This window comes from Pan paniscus, chromosome 12, assembly GCF_029289425.2.
Source record: "Pan paniscus chromosome 12, NHGRI_mPanPan1-v2.0_pri, whole genome shotgun sequence".
In the NCBI taxonomy this organism is placed as follows: domain Eukaryota; kingdom Metazoa; phylum Chordata; class Mammalia; order Primates; family Hominidae; genus Pan; species Pan paniscus.
In genome coordinates, this window is record NC_073261.2 from 87,997,672 (window position 1) to 88,011,149 (window position 13,478).

At 46.5% G+C, this 13,478-nt stretch overlaps 1 protein-coding gene across 1 annotated transcript; it reads right to left on the reverse strand.

Annotated features, from left to right (window-relative positions):
- Window positions 1-1,398: 1,398 nt before the first annotated feature.
- LOC103785954 (large ribosomal subunit protein uL10-like) lies at window positions 1,399-2,856 on the reverse strand. The gene is made up of 2 exons (XM_055108046.2): window positions 2,581-2,856; window positions 1,399-2,249 (listed from the first exon to the last, which is right to left on the reverse strand). Exons 1-2 carry the CDS (start codon window positions 2,767-2,769, stop codon window positions 1,485-1,487), a joined length of 954 nt encoding a protein of 317 aa, XP_054964021.1. The 5' UTR covers window positions 2,770-2,856; the 3' UTR covers window positions 1,399-1,484.
- Window positions 2,857-13,478: the final 10,622 nt, after the last annotated feature.

A 13,478-nucleotide genomic window follows, 5' to 3' on the forward strand; every position in this document is an offset into this window, starting at 1 on the left:
GGAAGGGAAGGGAAAGGAAGGGAAGGAAGCTGGACTGCAATTCAGGCCCCATGAAGGCCTCAGCCAGGCACCAGGGAGCTCTGGAGTTGGGCGGGCCCTTCACTTATCCCAGTTGAGGTGAGGGAGCCTGACCTTTCTCCATGCATCGGGGATACCGGCTGCCCTTGAAAGGAGGCATGATCTTGGGTGAGGCAGTTATCTGCAGCCATGATAATTCCCCAAGAGAATTGATAGCTGAGACCTATCAGCTGACAACCCCTCCAGCATCTGGGGCAATCAGCTTTCCTTTCCTAAAGGGAGATCTGGGCCGCACAACACAGAGTCCACTGGGCACTGACTCACTGGGGTTCTCCCTGCCCTGCTGTTCACTCAAGGCTGAGGACAGTCAGGTTTCCTGGGCCTCTGTCTCTCCTCATCCAGGCTGTGGCTTAAAAAAAAATCAGCTTAAATGTGTTGAGTAGTTCATACGTGCAACATCTTTGATATTAGAAAGGAAGAAAAAAAATATATATTTTAAATTTTATGAATGTTTATTGATCATTTGTGTTTCTTTTGTGGATATTTTTAATATTCCTTATACTTAAAACCATTTTTTCTATTTTAATTTTTGTGGGTATGTTGTAGGTGTATGTGGGGTACATGAGATGTTTTGATACAGACATGCAATGCATAATAATCACATTCTGTAAAATGGGGTAGGCCGGGTATGGTGGCTCATGCCTGTAATCCCAGCACTTTGGAGGCCGGGGCGGGCAGATCACTTGAAGTCAGGAGTTTGAGATCTGCCTGGCCAAAATGGCAAAACCCCATCTCTACTAAAAATACAAAAATTAGTCAGGTGCGGTGGTGGGTGCCTATAATCCCAGCTACTTGGGAGGCTGAGGCAGGAGAATCGCTTGAACCTGGGAGTCGGAGGTTGCAGTGAGCCGAGATCATGCCACTGCACTCCAGCCTGGGCAACAGAGCGAGACTCCATCTCAAACAAAAAAGAAAAAGAAAAAGAAAAAGAAAAAAGAAATATATATTAGTTGTTATTAATTGGTTTATTTGATTAATGAGAGTGTTTATTCATCCAAAATATAAAATTTTAGATACAGTATATATTTTAAGATGTATCTGAAAGTGTAATAATGTGTTCTGATGTTATTACTTTTCAGTGGGATCCCCGAGGAAGATGTTAAGACCTCTAATAATATTTAAGAGCAAAATTAGCACAGCTCCAGCCCATGGGCAAGTTAGAGACAGGAGTAGTGTCTGTGGAGTGGAGGAAAGCAGAGGCTGCCGCTGACCATCCTGCAGCCCTCGCTCTGGCTGCTCACAGCTCTCCACCTTCTCTGGACTTCGTCACTTCAGTGTGAGTAGAAAACTTTTTATTTATTTATTTATTTATTATTTATTTATTTATTTATTTATTTTTTAAAGAAGTAAGCCTTTATTTCCTTGTTTTGCAAATAAAGCTGGCTAAGTTGGTTGCTTTTTGGTGATTAGTCAAAGAGACCAAATCCCATATCCTCGTCTGACTCCTCCGACTCTTCCTTGGCTTCAACCTTAGCTGGGGCTGCAGCAGCAGCAGGAGCAGCTGTGGTGGCAGCAGCCACAGGGGCAGCAGCCACAAAGGCAGATGGATCAGCCAAGAAGGCCTTGACCTTTTCAGCAAGTGGGAAGGTGTAATCCGTCTCCACAGACAAGGCCAGGACTCGTTTGTACCCGTTGATGATAGAATGGGGTACTGATGCAACAGTTGGGTAGCCAGTCTGCAGACAGACACTGGCAACATTGCGGATACCCTCCAGGAAGCGAGAATGCAGAGTTTCCTCTGTGATATCAAGCACTTCAGGGTTGTAGATGCTGCCATTGTCGAACACCTGCTGGATGACCAGCCCAAAGGAGAAGGGGGAGATGTTGAGCATGTTCAGCAGCGTGGCTTCGCTGGCTCCCACTTTGTCTCCAGTCTTGATCAGCTGCATATCACTCAGGATTTCAATGGTGCCCCTGGAGATTTTAGTGGTGATACCTAAAGCCTGGAAAAAGGAGGTCTTCTCGGGCCCGAGACCAGTGTTCTGGGCTGGCACAGTGACTTCACATGGGGCAATGCCACCAGCACGGGCAGCAGCTGGCACCTTATTGGCCAGCAACATGTCCCTGACCTCAGTGAGGTCCTCCTTGGTGAACACAAAGCCCACATTCCCCCGGATATGAGGCAGCAGTTTCTCCAGAGCTGGGTTGTTTTCCAGGTGCCCTCGGATGGCCTTGCGCATCATGGTGTTCTTTTTTTTTTTTTTTTTTTTTTTTTTTTTTTTTTTTTGAGACGGAGTCTTGCTCTTTCGCCCAGGCTGGAGTGCAGTGGCCCGATCTCAGCTCATTGCAAGCTCCGCCTCCTGGGTTCACGCCATTCTCCTGCCTCAGCCTCCGGAGTAGCTGGGACTACAGGCGCCCGCCACCACGCCCGGCTAATTTTTTCTATTTTTAGTAGAGACGGGGTTTCACCGTGTTAGCTAGGATGGTCTCGATCTCCTGACCTCGTGATCCGCCCGCCTCGGCCTCCCAAAGTACTGGGATTACAGGCGTGAGCCACCGCGCCTGGCCCATCATGGTGTTCTTGCCCATCAGCACCACGACCTTCCCGCGAAGGGACATGTGGATCTGCTGCATCTGCTTGGAGCCCACATTGTCTGCTCCCACGATGAAACATTTCGGATAATCATCCAATAGTTGGATGATCTTAAGGAAGTAGTTGGACTTCCAGGTCGCCCTGTCTTCCCTGGGCATCACGGCGGTGCGTCAGGGATTGCCACGCAGGGTTTAAAGACGATGTCACTTCCACGAGGACGCCTGGCAAGAGAAGCTATTTATTTATTTTTGAGATGGAGTCCCGCTCTGTCACCCAGGCTGGAGTGCAGTGGTGCAATCTCGGCTCACTGCAAGCTCCGCCTCCCGGGTTCACACCATTCTCCCGAGTAGCTGGGACTATAGGCGCCCGCCACCATGCCCAGCTGATTTTTTGTATTTTTAGTAGAGACAGGGTTTCACCGTGTTAGCCAGGATGGTCTCGATCTCCTGACCTCGTGATCCTCCCGCTTCAGCCTCCCAATGTGCTGGGATTACAGGCGTGAGCCATCGTGTCCAGCCCGTGAGTAGTTAACTTTTAAGGAGCTGGAGGACTGATCTCAGTAAGCCAGTGACCACCGCCTGCATGTTCAAGAAAATAATCAAAGTGAGTCTTTGATAACCTTCCTCTATCTGTTTTTCTTGCAGATAACAACTCAAATTGACTTAAACAAAAAGAAAAGATATTGGTTCATGTTCCTCAAAAGCCTAGGTGGCCTCAGGAAGGGCTGAATCCAAGGGTTCAAAATATCATATTGGCTTTGCCTCATCTCAATTCCTCCATTTTTCAGAAGGCTCTTCGCTCCCAGTGGAAGGTGGATGTTGCAGCTCCAGAGTTTTTTATGTTCAGCTGGAAAGAGCAAACCCATTTTCCAGGAGCTTGAGCAAAAGTCCTGAGGTTTGATCAGCTTCAGCAGCCCACAGTCATGTGACTGCCTCAGCCAATTACCATGGCCAGGAGAATGAGCTATGTTAATTGTCATGCATTGCAACCCTGGATTCTGGGATAGAGTTCCTCCCTTCTCCCCTTCAACATATGGAATGACCCAAATCAAAGTTAGAAACTGTGGAGAGAAGGGGGTGGCAGACACAGCTAACTGCTGTGGTAGATTTCGGGGGACTGGAGCTCAGTGTCTTCCACCCTTCTTCTGTGGTGCCTTCCTGTAATTGCAGGGGATTTAGAGCTCACAATCACATTTCCCAGACTCTCTTGCAGCTATAATTTCTGCTGTAACTTCTTTCTGCCCATTGGATGCTCTCCTGTGACATTTAAATGGCTGAAGTTGGCGGGTGGGCAAGATTCTCTTAGACAATTTGGTTGGGGAAGTGTGTAGTTTCTCTGCAGTAGCCAAAGTGGACATCTCAGTGTCTGGTCCCTGGCCTTGTGGGTGTTAAGAAGCAGGTTGAGTCACCTTTTGGGTGGTGTGCCCTATGGTGGGCACCGTGTAGTCATTGAGCTGGCAACACTCCTGGGGGCTTCCTGAGTTTGGCCGTGGAAGTCTGGCTATGGAGCCCTTGGCTTTCTGAGCACAGACCAAGTAGCAGCTCGGTTGGTGGCCCAGGTCTGCAGGGTGACCATTAAGATTTCTTCAGCTTCCACAGCAATTTTGTGGGCCAATTAAGACTCAGAAACAAGTTCCTCTTGCTTTGCTTAGCAAGAATGAACTGAATTCTTGCACCTGAGCCATTCCGTGCACTCGAACCCTCTCCCCATCCCTTCAGCTGTCTCCTCCATGCCACCCCCTCACCCTGTCCTTCTTCCTTGCTGGCAGGGCCCACTCCCTCCAGAGAGGCTGGGTCTATATGGAGTGGGTGTGTGTGAGAAGGAGAACATTCCTGAATATTTTCTGCCCTAATAAAAAGAGACATTGGAGAAAAATCTCCCCTCTTGCTTTTGGATGTGTCTCGGGGAGAATGCACTGTGTGGCACTAAAGCAGCCTTTGTGACACCCTGTGGCAATAAGCCTGAGGACATCAGCCAATGTAGAAAGGAAATGGGAAGTTCTGAGTCCTTCATGGCGCTGAGGTGCCACTAAATTAACACATCTTGGAACTGGAACTAGTTATGAGAATTTTGTTTAAGCATCTTTCTTTCTTTTTCTTTCTTTTCTTTTCTTTTCTTCTTTTTTTTTTTTTACGGAATCTTGCTCTGCCGCCCAGGCTGGAGTGCAGTGGCACAATCTCGGCTCACTGCAAGTTACACCTCCCAGGTTCACACCATTCTCCTGCCTCAGCCTCCTGAGTAGCTGGGACTACAGGTGCCCGCCACCACGACTGGCTAATTTTTTTGTATTTTTAGTGGAGATGGGGTTTCACCATGTTAGCCAGGATGGTCTCGATCTCCTGATCTCATGATCTGCCTGCCTTGGCCTCCCAAAGTGCTGGGATTACAAGCATGAACCACTGTGCCTGGCTCTGTTTAAGCCACTTTCAACTGGGTTGTGTGGCTACCTGCAGCTGGAAGCATCTTGATGTCTACATCTTTTTATCTCTATACCTATACCTATACCTCTAACTATCTATACCTATGTATCCACCCAACGGGTTCACCTTGCCTGCTGCCTAGACAGAGCTGATTTATCGAGACAGGGGAATTACAATGGAGAACGAGTAATTCATGTAGAGCTGGCTGTGCGGGATACTGGAGTTTTATTGTTACTCAAATCAGTCTCCCAAGCATTCAGGGATCAGAGTTTTTAAAGATAATCGGTGAGTAGGGGCTTGGGAAGTGGGGAGCACAGATTGATCAGGTTGAAGATGGAATCATAAGGGGTCGAAGTGAGTTTTTCTTGCTGTCTTCTGTTCCTGGGTGGGATCGCAGAACTGGTTGAGCCAGATTACCAGTCTGGGTGGTATTAGCTGATCCATCAAGTGCGGGGTCTGCAAAATATCTCAAGCACTGATCCCAGGTTTTACAATAGTGATGTTATTCCCAGGAACAATTTGAGGAGGCTCAGAGTCTTGGAACAAGAGGCTGCATGACCCCTAATCTATAATTTCTTTTTCTTGTTGTTTCGTTTGAGATGGAGTCTTGCCTCTGTTACCCAGGCTGGAGTGCAGTGGTATGATCTCAGATCATTGCAACCTCCTCCTCCCGGGTTCAAGTGATTCTCCTGCCTCAGCCTCCAGAGCAGCTGGGATTACAGGCGTGTGCCACCATGCCCAGCTAATGTTTGTATTTTTAGTAGAGATGGAGTTTCATTATGTTGGCCAGGCTGGTCTTGAACTCCTGGCCTCAAGTCATCTGCCCACCTCTGCCTCCCAAAGTGCTGGGATTATAGGTGTGGGCCACTGCGCCTGGCCCCTAAACTGTAATTTCTAATCTTGTAGCTAATTTGTTAGTCCTGTAAAGGCAGACTGACCCCCAAGCAAGAAGGTCTTTTTGGGAAAGGGCTATTATCAATTTTGTTTCAGAGTCAAACCATGAACAGAATTCCTTCCCAAAGTTAGTTCAGCCTATGCCTAGGAATGAACAAGCACAGCTTATAGGTTAGAAGCAAGATGGAGTTGGTTAGGTCTGATTTCTTTCACTCTCATGATTTCCTTAGTTATAATTTTTGTAAAGGCAGTTTCACCTATACTGATATTTATACTTATCTATATCTATCTATTTCTGTTTCTAACTATATCTATGTCTATGCCTATTTATATCTATATCTATGTATATACCTATACTTATCTATATATCTAATCTATATATCTATATCTGTATCTGAGGTTGGAGATGGAGGGGGTGGAGGAGGGGAACAAACTCCAATTCTGCTAACATTCCTTGTGGAATTAGCAACTTTGGTGTAGGCAGGTAGCCACAGCCTTTGGGTTATTTGGGAGGGATTCAGAGATTGATCTTTTGGCTTCTTTAGTTGAGGCCGTTGAGCTTGGTGGAGGGGGATGGTAGGGACTTCTCGGCTGGTTGACATGAGTGATACCACCCTCATTCCTCCCATTTTCATTCCCACTTCATGAAACAGTGTTGCTCTTGCTCATGCATTTCCAAGGCTTCTTGTGCCTGTTTTCCCACGTGATCTTCACATGAAATCTTCAACGCAAATATTATTTGTCCTGTATTTCTGATGAGAGAACTAGGACATAGACTTAAATTACTTGGCCAATCTCACACAGCTAATTAAGGGAGCTACAGATGTGTGACCCTGCTCTAGTTTAATTTCTGCTGGACCACATTGCTGACTCTAAACTTTGGCAAACTGATTTGTAACAGAAAAAAACCAAAAACCATATTAAGCGCCTAGCAGGTAAACAGAGCTGTGGGTTCACCCTCTTTGTTCCAAAACGGGCAAAGGGCTCTAGGAAAGACCACCCTGGTCTCCTTGGGACCACATCATGGTTTCCACCCTTTGCGCTCAGCAGAGGCGGGAGGCTTCTGGCACAACTGCCATTTGGCTCATTTGTTTGCCAGAACAGAAACTTTCTCAAGCACACTCAAGTAAGGGGGGCTTGGGGGTGAGTTTGATGGTGCCCCAAGTGGAGTGATGTGGAGCTTCCCACAGATATCCACAGATATCTAATAGATGTATCTAAGACAGGAGCCAGATGGGGTCAAGCCTTCCGGGGGCCATGCAGCAGGGAGGACAGCAGGTGGCTCTGGAGCCTGTCTGGCTGGCTCTAAAGACCCTGCAGTGGCATTGGCCACCTTCATCCCAGGCCCTCCAGGTGCCTTGGCAAGCTCTGGGCCTGCTCCATCCCATCCTGCCACCAGCTTCTTCCCTGACTCCCTCTTGCATTTTGCTGTTCGTGCCCTGTCTGGCTTACTCCACATCACCAGGAGAAAGGCACATTCAACAGAGCAGCGTGCAAATAGCAATAGATGTAAAACAATACTGTATCCGGCCATACCCAGTGGAGTGAGGCTGTTCTCATTGCCATGAGAGAGAAGACAAGTGGCCCTAGCCCGCGTCCATACAGGGCCTGAGGGCCTGGGTCACCAGCTTGGCAGATGGCCTCTCCCAACCCTCCTCCAGTCAGTGTGGAGAGGGAGGGGATGGCAAGAGCGCAGGGTCACATGGCATACATCCTGGGATCCTGGGCTCAGCCCTTTATCAGGGGGCAGTTCCTGTAGGAGGGTGGCAGGCGGAAGGCACCATGAAACTCCCCACAGTCCGCAGCCTGGGCCCTGATTCCCACTCTCTCCCTCAACAGTGGAACTTACTGGGCAGCTGTGTCTTTGCTAGTCTCATGGATGAGCTTTGAGGAGGAAGTTTGGTTCTTGAGACTGTTGCCCTGGGTTACAGCTGAGTAGATGTGAACTGCGGCACATCTGGGGCCTTGCTTCCTTCTCCTGTATGTCTCCTGGGCCTAGCAAGCACCTGGCACACAGGAGATGCCAAGTAAGTGTTCAGGAATTTTTTTTTTTTTTTGAGACGGAGTCTCACTCTGTCACCCCGGCTGGAGTGCAGTTGCGCGATGTCGGCTCACTGCAACCTCCGCCTCCCGGGTTCAAGTGATTCTCCTGACTCAGTCTCCCAAGTAGCTGGGGTTGCAGGCACCCACCACCATGCGGGGCTAAGTTTTGTATTTTTAGTAGAGATAGGGTTTTGCAATGTTGGCCAGGCTGGTCTCGAACTCCTGACTTCAAGTGATCTGCCCGCCTTGGCCTACCAAAGTGCTGGGATTACAGGTGGGAGCCGCCATGCCCAGCCAAGTGTTTGGAAATTTTATGCCTGACCCCACTATGGTTCTACTTTTGTTTGTCTGAAGGGAGACAAATCAAAAGGGAGATTTAAGGATGAATTTTCCTTGTAATTCACTCCCAAGTCCTTTCCAACTCTCAGCAGCTCCTGTTCAACATTTCTTCCTGGTTCCTGAAACCCTAAGTTCTTGACCTCGGCCTCAGATGATGCCAGTGCATGGATTAGTATAAAGATGGTGGAGGGGGCTGGGCATGGTGGCTCACATCTGTAATCCCAGCACCTTGGGAAGCTGAAGCAGATCACTTGAGCCCAGGAATTTGAGAGCAGCCTGGGCAACACAGAGAGACCCTGTCTCATAAAAAATACAAACAAAAGATGGTGAAGGGGACCCTCTTTCCTCCCAATCTTGGCCTGGTAAAATCAAAGAAGGCGGCAGACAAACTGTGAACCCAAATGAACTTGAAACCTAATAGGGTTTGGCTACTGCATGGAATTAGACTATTTTTAGATGAACGATTTAAATATTGTCCCCACCTGTTTTGCATTCATATTTTACTACTTCCCTGAAATTTCCATTTATCAATATTCTGTCTCATTTAATTCCAAACTGCTGTTAAAGGTTGATATGAACATGTGGTCTGCCCTCTGAGTTATTGCGGGACCAACTGCTGACCCATCGGCCGACTCTCTTGCTATTGATAGGTGTCAGTGTGCAGTTTTAGCTTGCTAATCAACTTCACTAAACTTGCTGTTTTGTATAACTGTACTCTGTACTAAGCCCATTTGTTGAATTAAGGTGGGTATGTTGATGCAACATAAATGCCTTTTGAATAAATAAATAAATAAATGAATAAGACAATGGTGAAGTAGCTATAGTTCAGGCCCCCAGTGGTACTTTGCCCCTCTGCATTCCCTGCCCTCCTCTGGTGGCCTCTTCTCTTGGACACCAGTGTCCTCATGGTGCCGCCGGATACCTTTAGCTCTCCCCGTTGGCACAGCATCCAGGCCTGACCTCCAGGATTCTATTTTCAAACAGGATTCTGAGAGAATGAAATGTTTATCCTAAAAGGAAGGAGGAAGAAATGCTGTACTGCCAGACATTGGCAAACTGGTCAGAGGACAATTTTTTCTTGGCAGGGGGTTGGGTGTGCATGTGTGTATGTGCGTGCATGTGCAAAGAAAGCTTTCTGGGATTCCAGCTCTGTGAGGCTGGCCCTGGATGTCTGAAACCCAAATCCTAGCTAGGGGAAGCAATGACACTTCTCATCCAAACCTTTATCCGAATGAGCTAAGCAAAGGGAAAAATACATTTCCAGATGAGGAAATCTGAGACCTGGAGAGCTGTTCCTCATGGAGCCTGAGTAAAAGAACCAAAAGATGCCAAGTCACTGGATTCCAATTTAGATGACAGAACATGCCTGTAAAGCTTAAAAACATATGTTCTAGAACTTACATGCCCACACGAGGACTGTCCTATAGTGGAGAAAGATCACTTGTTTCAGTGATTCTATAAAAAAATTTTTTTTAACAAAAAAACAACCACCTACAATTGAGAATTGGCTCCAAGTCAATTTGGAAGACACAGGAGAAAAGTATTCTCTTACATTTTCACTGAAAAAAAAAGGAGGGGGGATTCCTCAGCTTTGTGATGGACCTTAGTCACTACTTTTTGCAGCAAATAACTTTTTAAAAATAGCTTTCTCAAGGTAGAATTGACCTACAATGAACTGCACATATGTAAGTGTACAGTTTGATGAGTTTTGACACATGTATTCATTCATGCAACCATCACCACAATCAAGATAAGAAACATGTCCAACACCTTTCAAAGCTTTCTTGTGACCCTTCTGTATTCCATCCCTCCTGCTCCATGACCCCACCTCCCTGTCCCAGGCAACCACATATCTGCTTGCAGGAAATGACATTGCATCTCTTCTGAAAATCAAAATTTTCCTAAAAGGATGAGAATTTTCTAGCTCTTGGGATACGGTTATGAAGGGAAGTCCCCTTCAGAAGCCCTGAGTAATTCTTAGAAGTGACGTCACTGTAGGAGGAAATGCCTAGCCTCCAAGGAGGGGATATTGAGATATGTAAATCCTGGTATTTTTTTTTAAGAATTAATGACATTTCATATCTTATCTTGTATTTTGTGATATTCTGTAGTTGGAATCTACTAACCCAAATTCATTGGCCAGTTCTGCAACTACTGTGTTAAAGCCAACATCTGTCTTCTATGAGAGAACAACTCCCTTTTCCCCTACTCTTGTTTCTTGTGCCCAATATCTAACCCCCCTCGGCTGGTGTCAATCCTGTCTTCACAGTAGCCGTCAGTTTCAACCCACTCTTTCCTGTCTTCTGTCAGTCCCTCTGGGCGGGCCCAGGGAATTTCTCAGCTGGATTACCATGGATCTGTCAGCCTCTTCACTGATTCACCTGCTTCCACGCTCTCCCTCTTTGCATCCCTTGTGTATCAAGGAAATCTTTATAAAAGGCGAGTCTGATCAGTTTATTTTTCTGCTGTAAATTAAAATTTATGATTTTATGTGTGCTCCTGTCTTCCTCTCTAGAGCCTCCCCATGACAGTACCACACCCCAGCCCACTTCTTTCATTTCAACTAGGAAGGATTTTAATAGTGTTACAGAGAGCATTTTAATAATGTACAGAGAGTACAGTGACACCCACATTTCTGCCCAATTCTATCATCATTTCTTTCTTTTTTTTTTTGAGAGAGTGTCTTACTCTGTCGCCCAGGCTGGAGTGCAGTCTCATTGCAACCTCTACCTCCTGGGTTCAAACAATTCTTGTACCTCAGCCTCCCAGGTAGCTGGGATTACAGGCATATGCCACCTCATCTGGCTAATTTTCATACTCTTAGTAGAGACAGTGTTTTACCATATTGGCCAGGCTGGTCTTGAACTCCTGGCCTCAAGTGATCTGCCCGCCTCGGCCTCCCAAAATGCTGGGATTATGGGCATGAGCAACTATGCCCAACCTTCTACTTCTACTTTTTGCTTGCTTCTATCCTCATTTCTTGATACTCACCTCCCAACCAGACCAAACAGCTAGAGGATCCCTGAATGCACCATCCTCTCTACCTCTGTGCCTTTATGCCTGCTATTTCCTCTGCCTGAAATTATCCTTCTTCCTATTCCGGAAGACTTGCATGTTGTACCTCCCTTCTTTGCAGCATTCTTACTGCAATCGTAGCCTGACCAGCATGGACAGTCATTTTTTGATTTGTCACTAATATCAGGTGGGCAGGGATCATCTGTATCTTTCAGCACAGAATCCTTAGCACATGTGCTTGCTCATGGAACGAAACAGCGCAATGTCTTCTCCCTAAATCAGTGTCTGATAACGTCTAGGGGCCAGGCGCGGTGGCTCATGCCTGTAATCCCAACACTTTGGGAGGCCGAGGCAGGTGGATCACCTAAGGTCAGGAGTTAGAGACCAGCTTGGCCAACATGGTGAAGCCCCATCTCTACTAAAAATACAAAAAATTAGCCAGGCATTGTGGCAGGTGCCTGTAATCCCAGCTACTCGGGAGGTTGAGGCAGGAGAATTGCTTGAACCCAGGAGGCAGAGGTTGTAGTGAGCTGATATCGTGCCATTGCACTCCAGCCTGGGCAACTAGAGTGAAACTCCGTCTCAAAATTAAAACAAACAAACAAACAACAAACGAAAAAAACTAACCTCTAGGACAGTGTCATCGGCAAGGTGGAGTTGACGAGTCAGAAATCACTGGTACTTGGTGGAAGTTATTTGTAGCCTGACACAATGCTGTTTTTCCCCAGCCAGGAGCTCTCTTCTCCCAGACTGTGAGCTGCCTCATGCCCTTACTTTCTTCAGACGTCTGTTTCTTGATTCACAAGCCTTCTTTGACTACTCCATATGAAATAGTAACCACCCATCCTCAGCAACCCCTATTTTCCTCTAGCCTGCCTTTCCCCACTCCTTCGACTTTATTGCCATCTGACCTACTATGTGCTTATTTGCTTATTTGTTTACTGTCTGCTTATTTGTTACTATTAGAGTATAAGCTCCCTAAGGGCAGGGATTTTTCTGTTTTGTTCCCTGCTGCATCCTTAGTGCCTGATACATTATGTGTATGTGTTCAACGAACAAATGTGCCCAGAGAACAGTGCATGCCACCAAAGGACAAGACTATGCATTTTGGTTTCCCAGGGTTTATTCTCCATATGATAAAACTCATTAAGTAGTCGCTTATAGACAGAAACCGGTCACAGGAATGGTTTAGGGAGTTCCAAGAATGAAAATAGCTTCTCTCAGCCTCAAGCAATATAAAAAATATATTTTAAAAAAAGGTTATCACCCTGTCTCGAAAAACCAATAATGTATGTGAAGAAAAAAGATCAGAGCAAACAAAGAAAAGGAAAAGGAGAGGGGCTGGGTGTGGTGGCTCACACCTGTAATCCCAGCGCTTTGGGAGGCCGAGGTGGTTAGATCATGAAGTCAGGAGATGGAGACCATCCTGGCTAACACGGTGAAACCCCGTCTCTACTAAAAATACAAAAAAAAAAAAAAATTAGCTGGGTGTGGTGGCAGGCACCTGTAGTCCTAGCTACTCGGGAGGCTAAGGCAGGAGAATGGTGTGAACCTGGGAGCTTGCAGTGAGCTGAGATCGCTCCACTGCACTCCAGCCTAGGCAAAAGTGTGAGACTCTGTCTCAAAGAAAAAAAAAAAAAAGAAGAGGAGAGACGGAGAGAGAGACAGAGAGAAAGATGCTCAACCACACCACACCAACCTTTTGATGCTACCAGTAGATCTTTGGTGTTTGTTCTAAATTCTGTAAAACCAAATTTACTGAGCTATAAGAAAAAGCAAATGGCAATAGACAAGCTAAATGCTGTGCTTTCATATTAAGAAGCAAGCCCAAGGGCTATTATGTATGATTTCACTAAGATTCAACCCAGTCTCACAAGAGAGTTGGGCAGGTGATTTACGGGCTGAGGTCTTGGCTTGAACCCTCAATTAGCCTTAGGGCCTAGGGCAAGCCACTTTCCCCTTCTGAGCCTCAGCTTCTGCCAGCAAGATAGTGAGGGAGTTGGTGAAAACCAATTTCCAAGGTCTCTTCCACCCATAATGTTCTATGACTCTGTATCTTGACAAGGGTTTTCAATTTGTCCTCATTAATGAAGAGATTCAATTAACCAGGACGTTAAATTCCCTGAGTGTTCTGGTTAATTGGATCTTTACTAAAA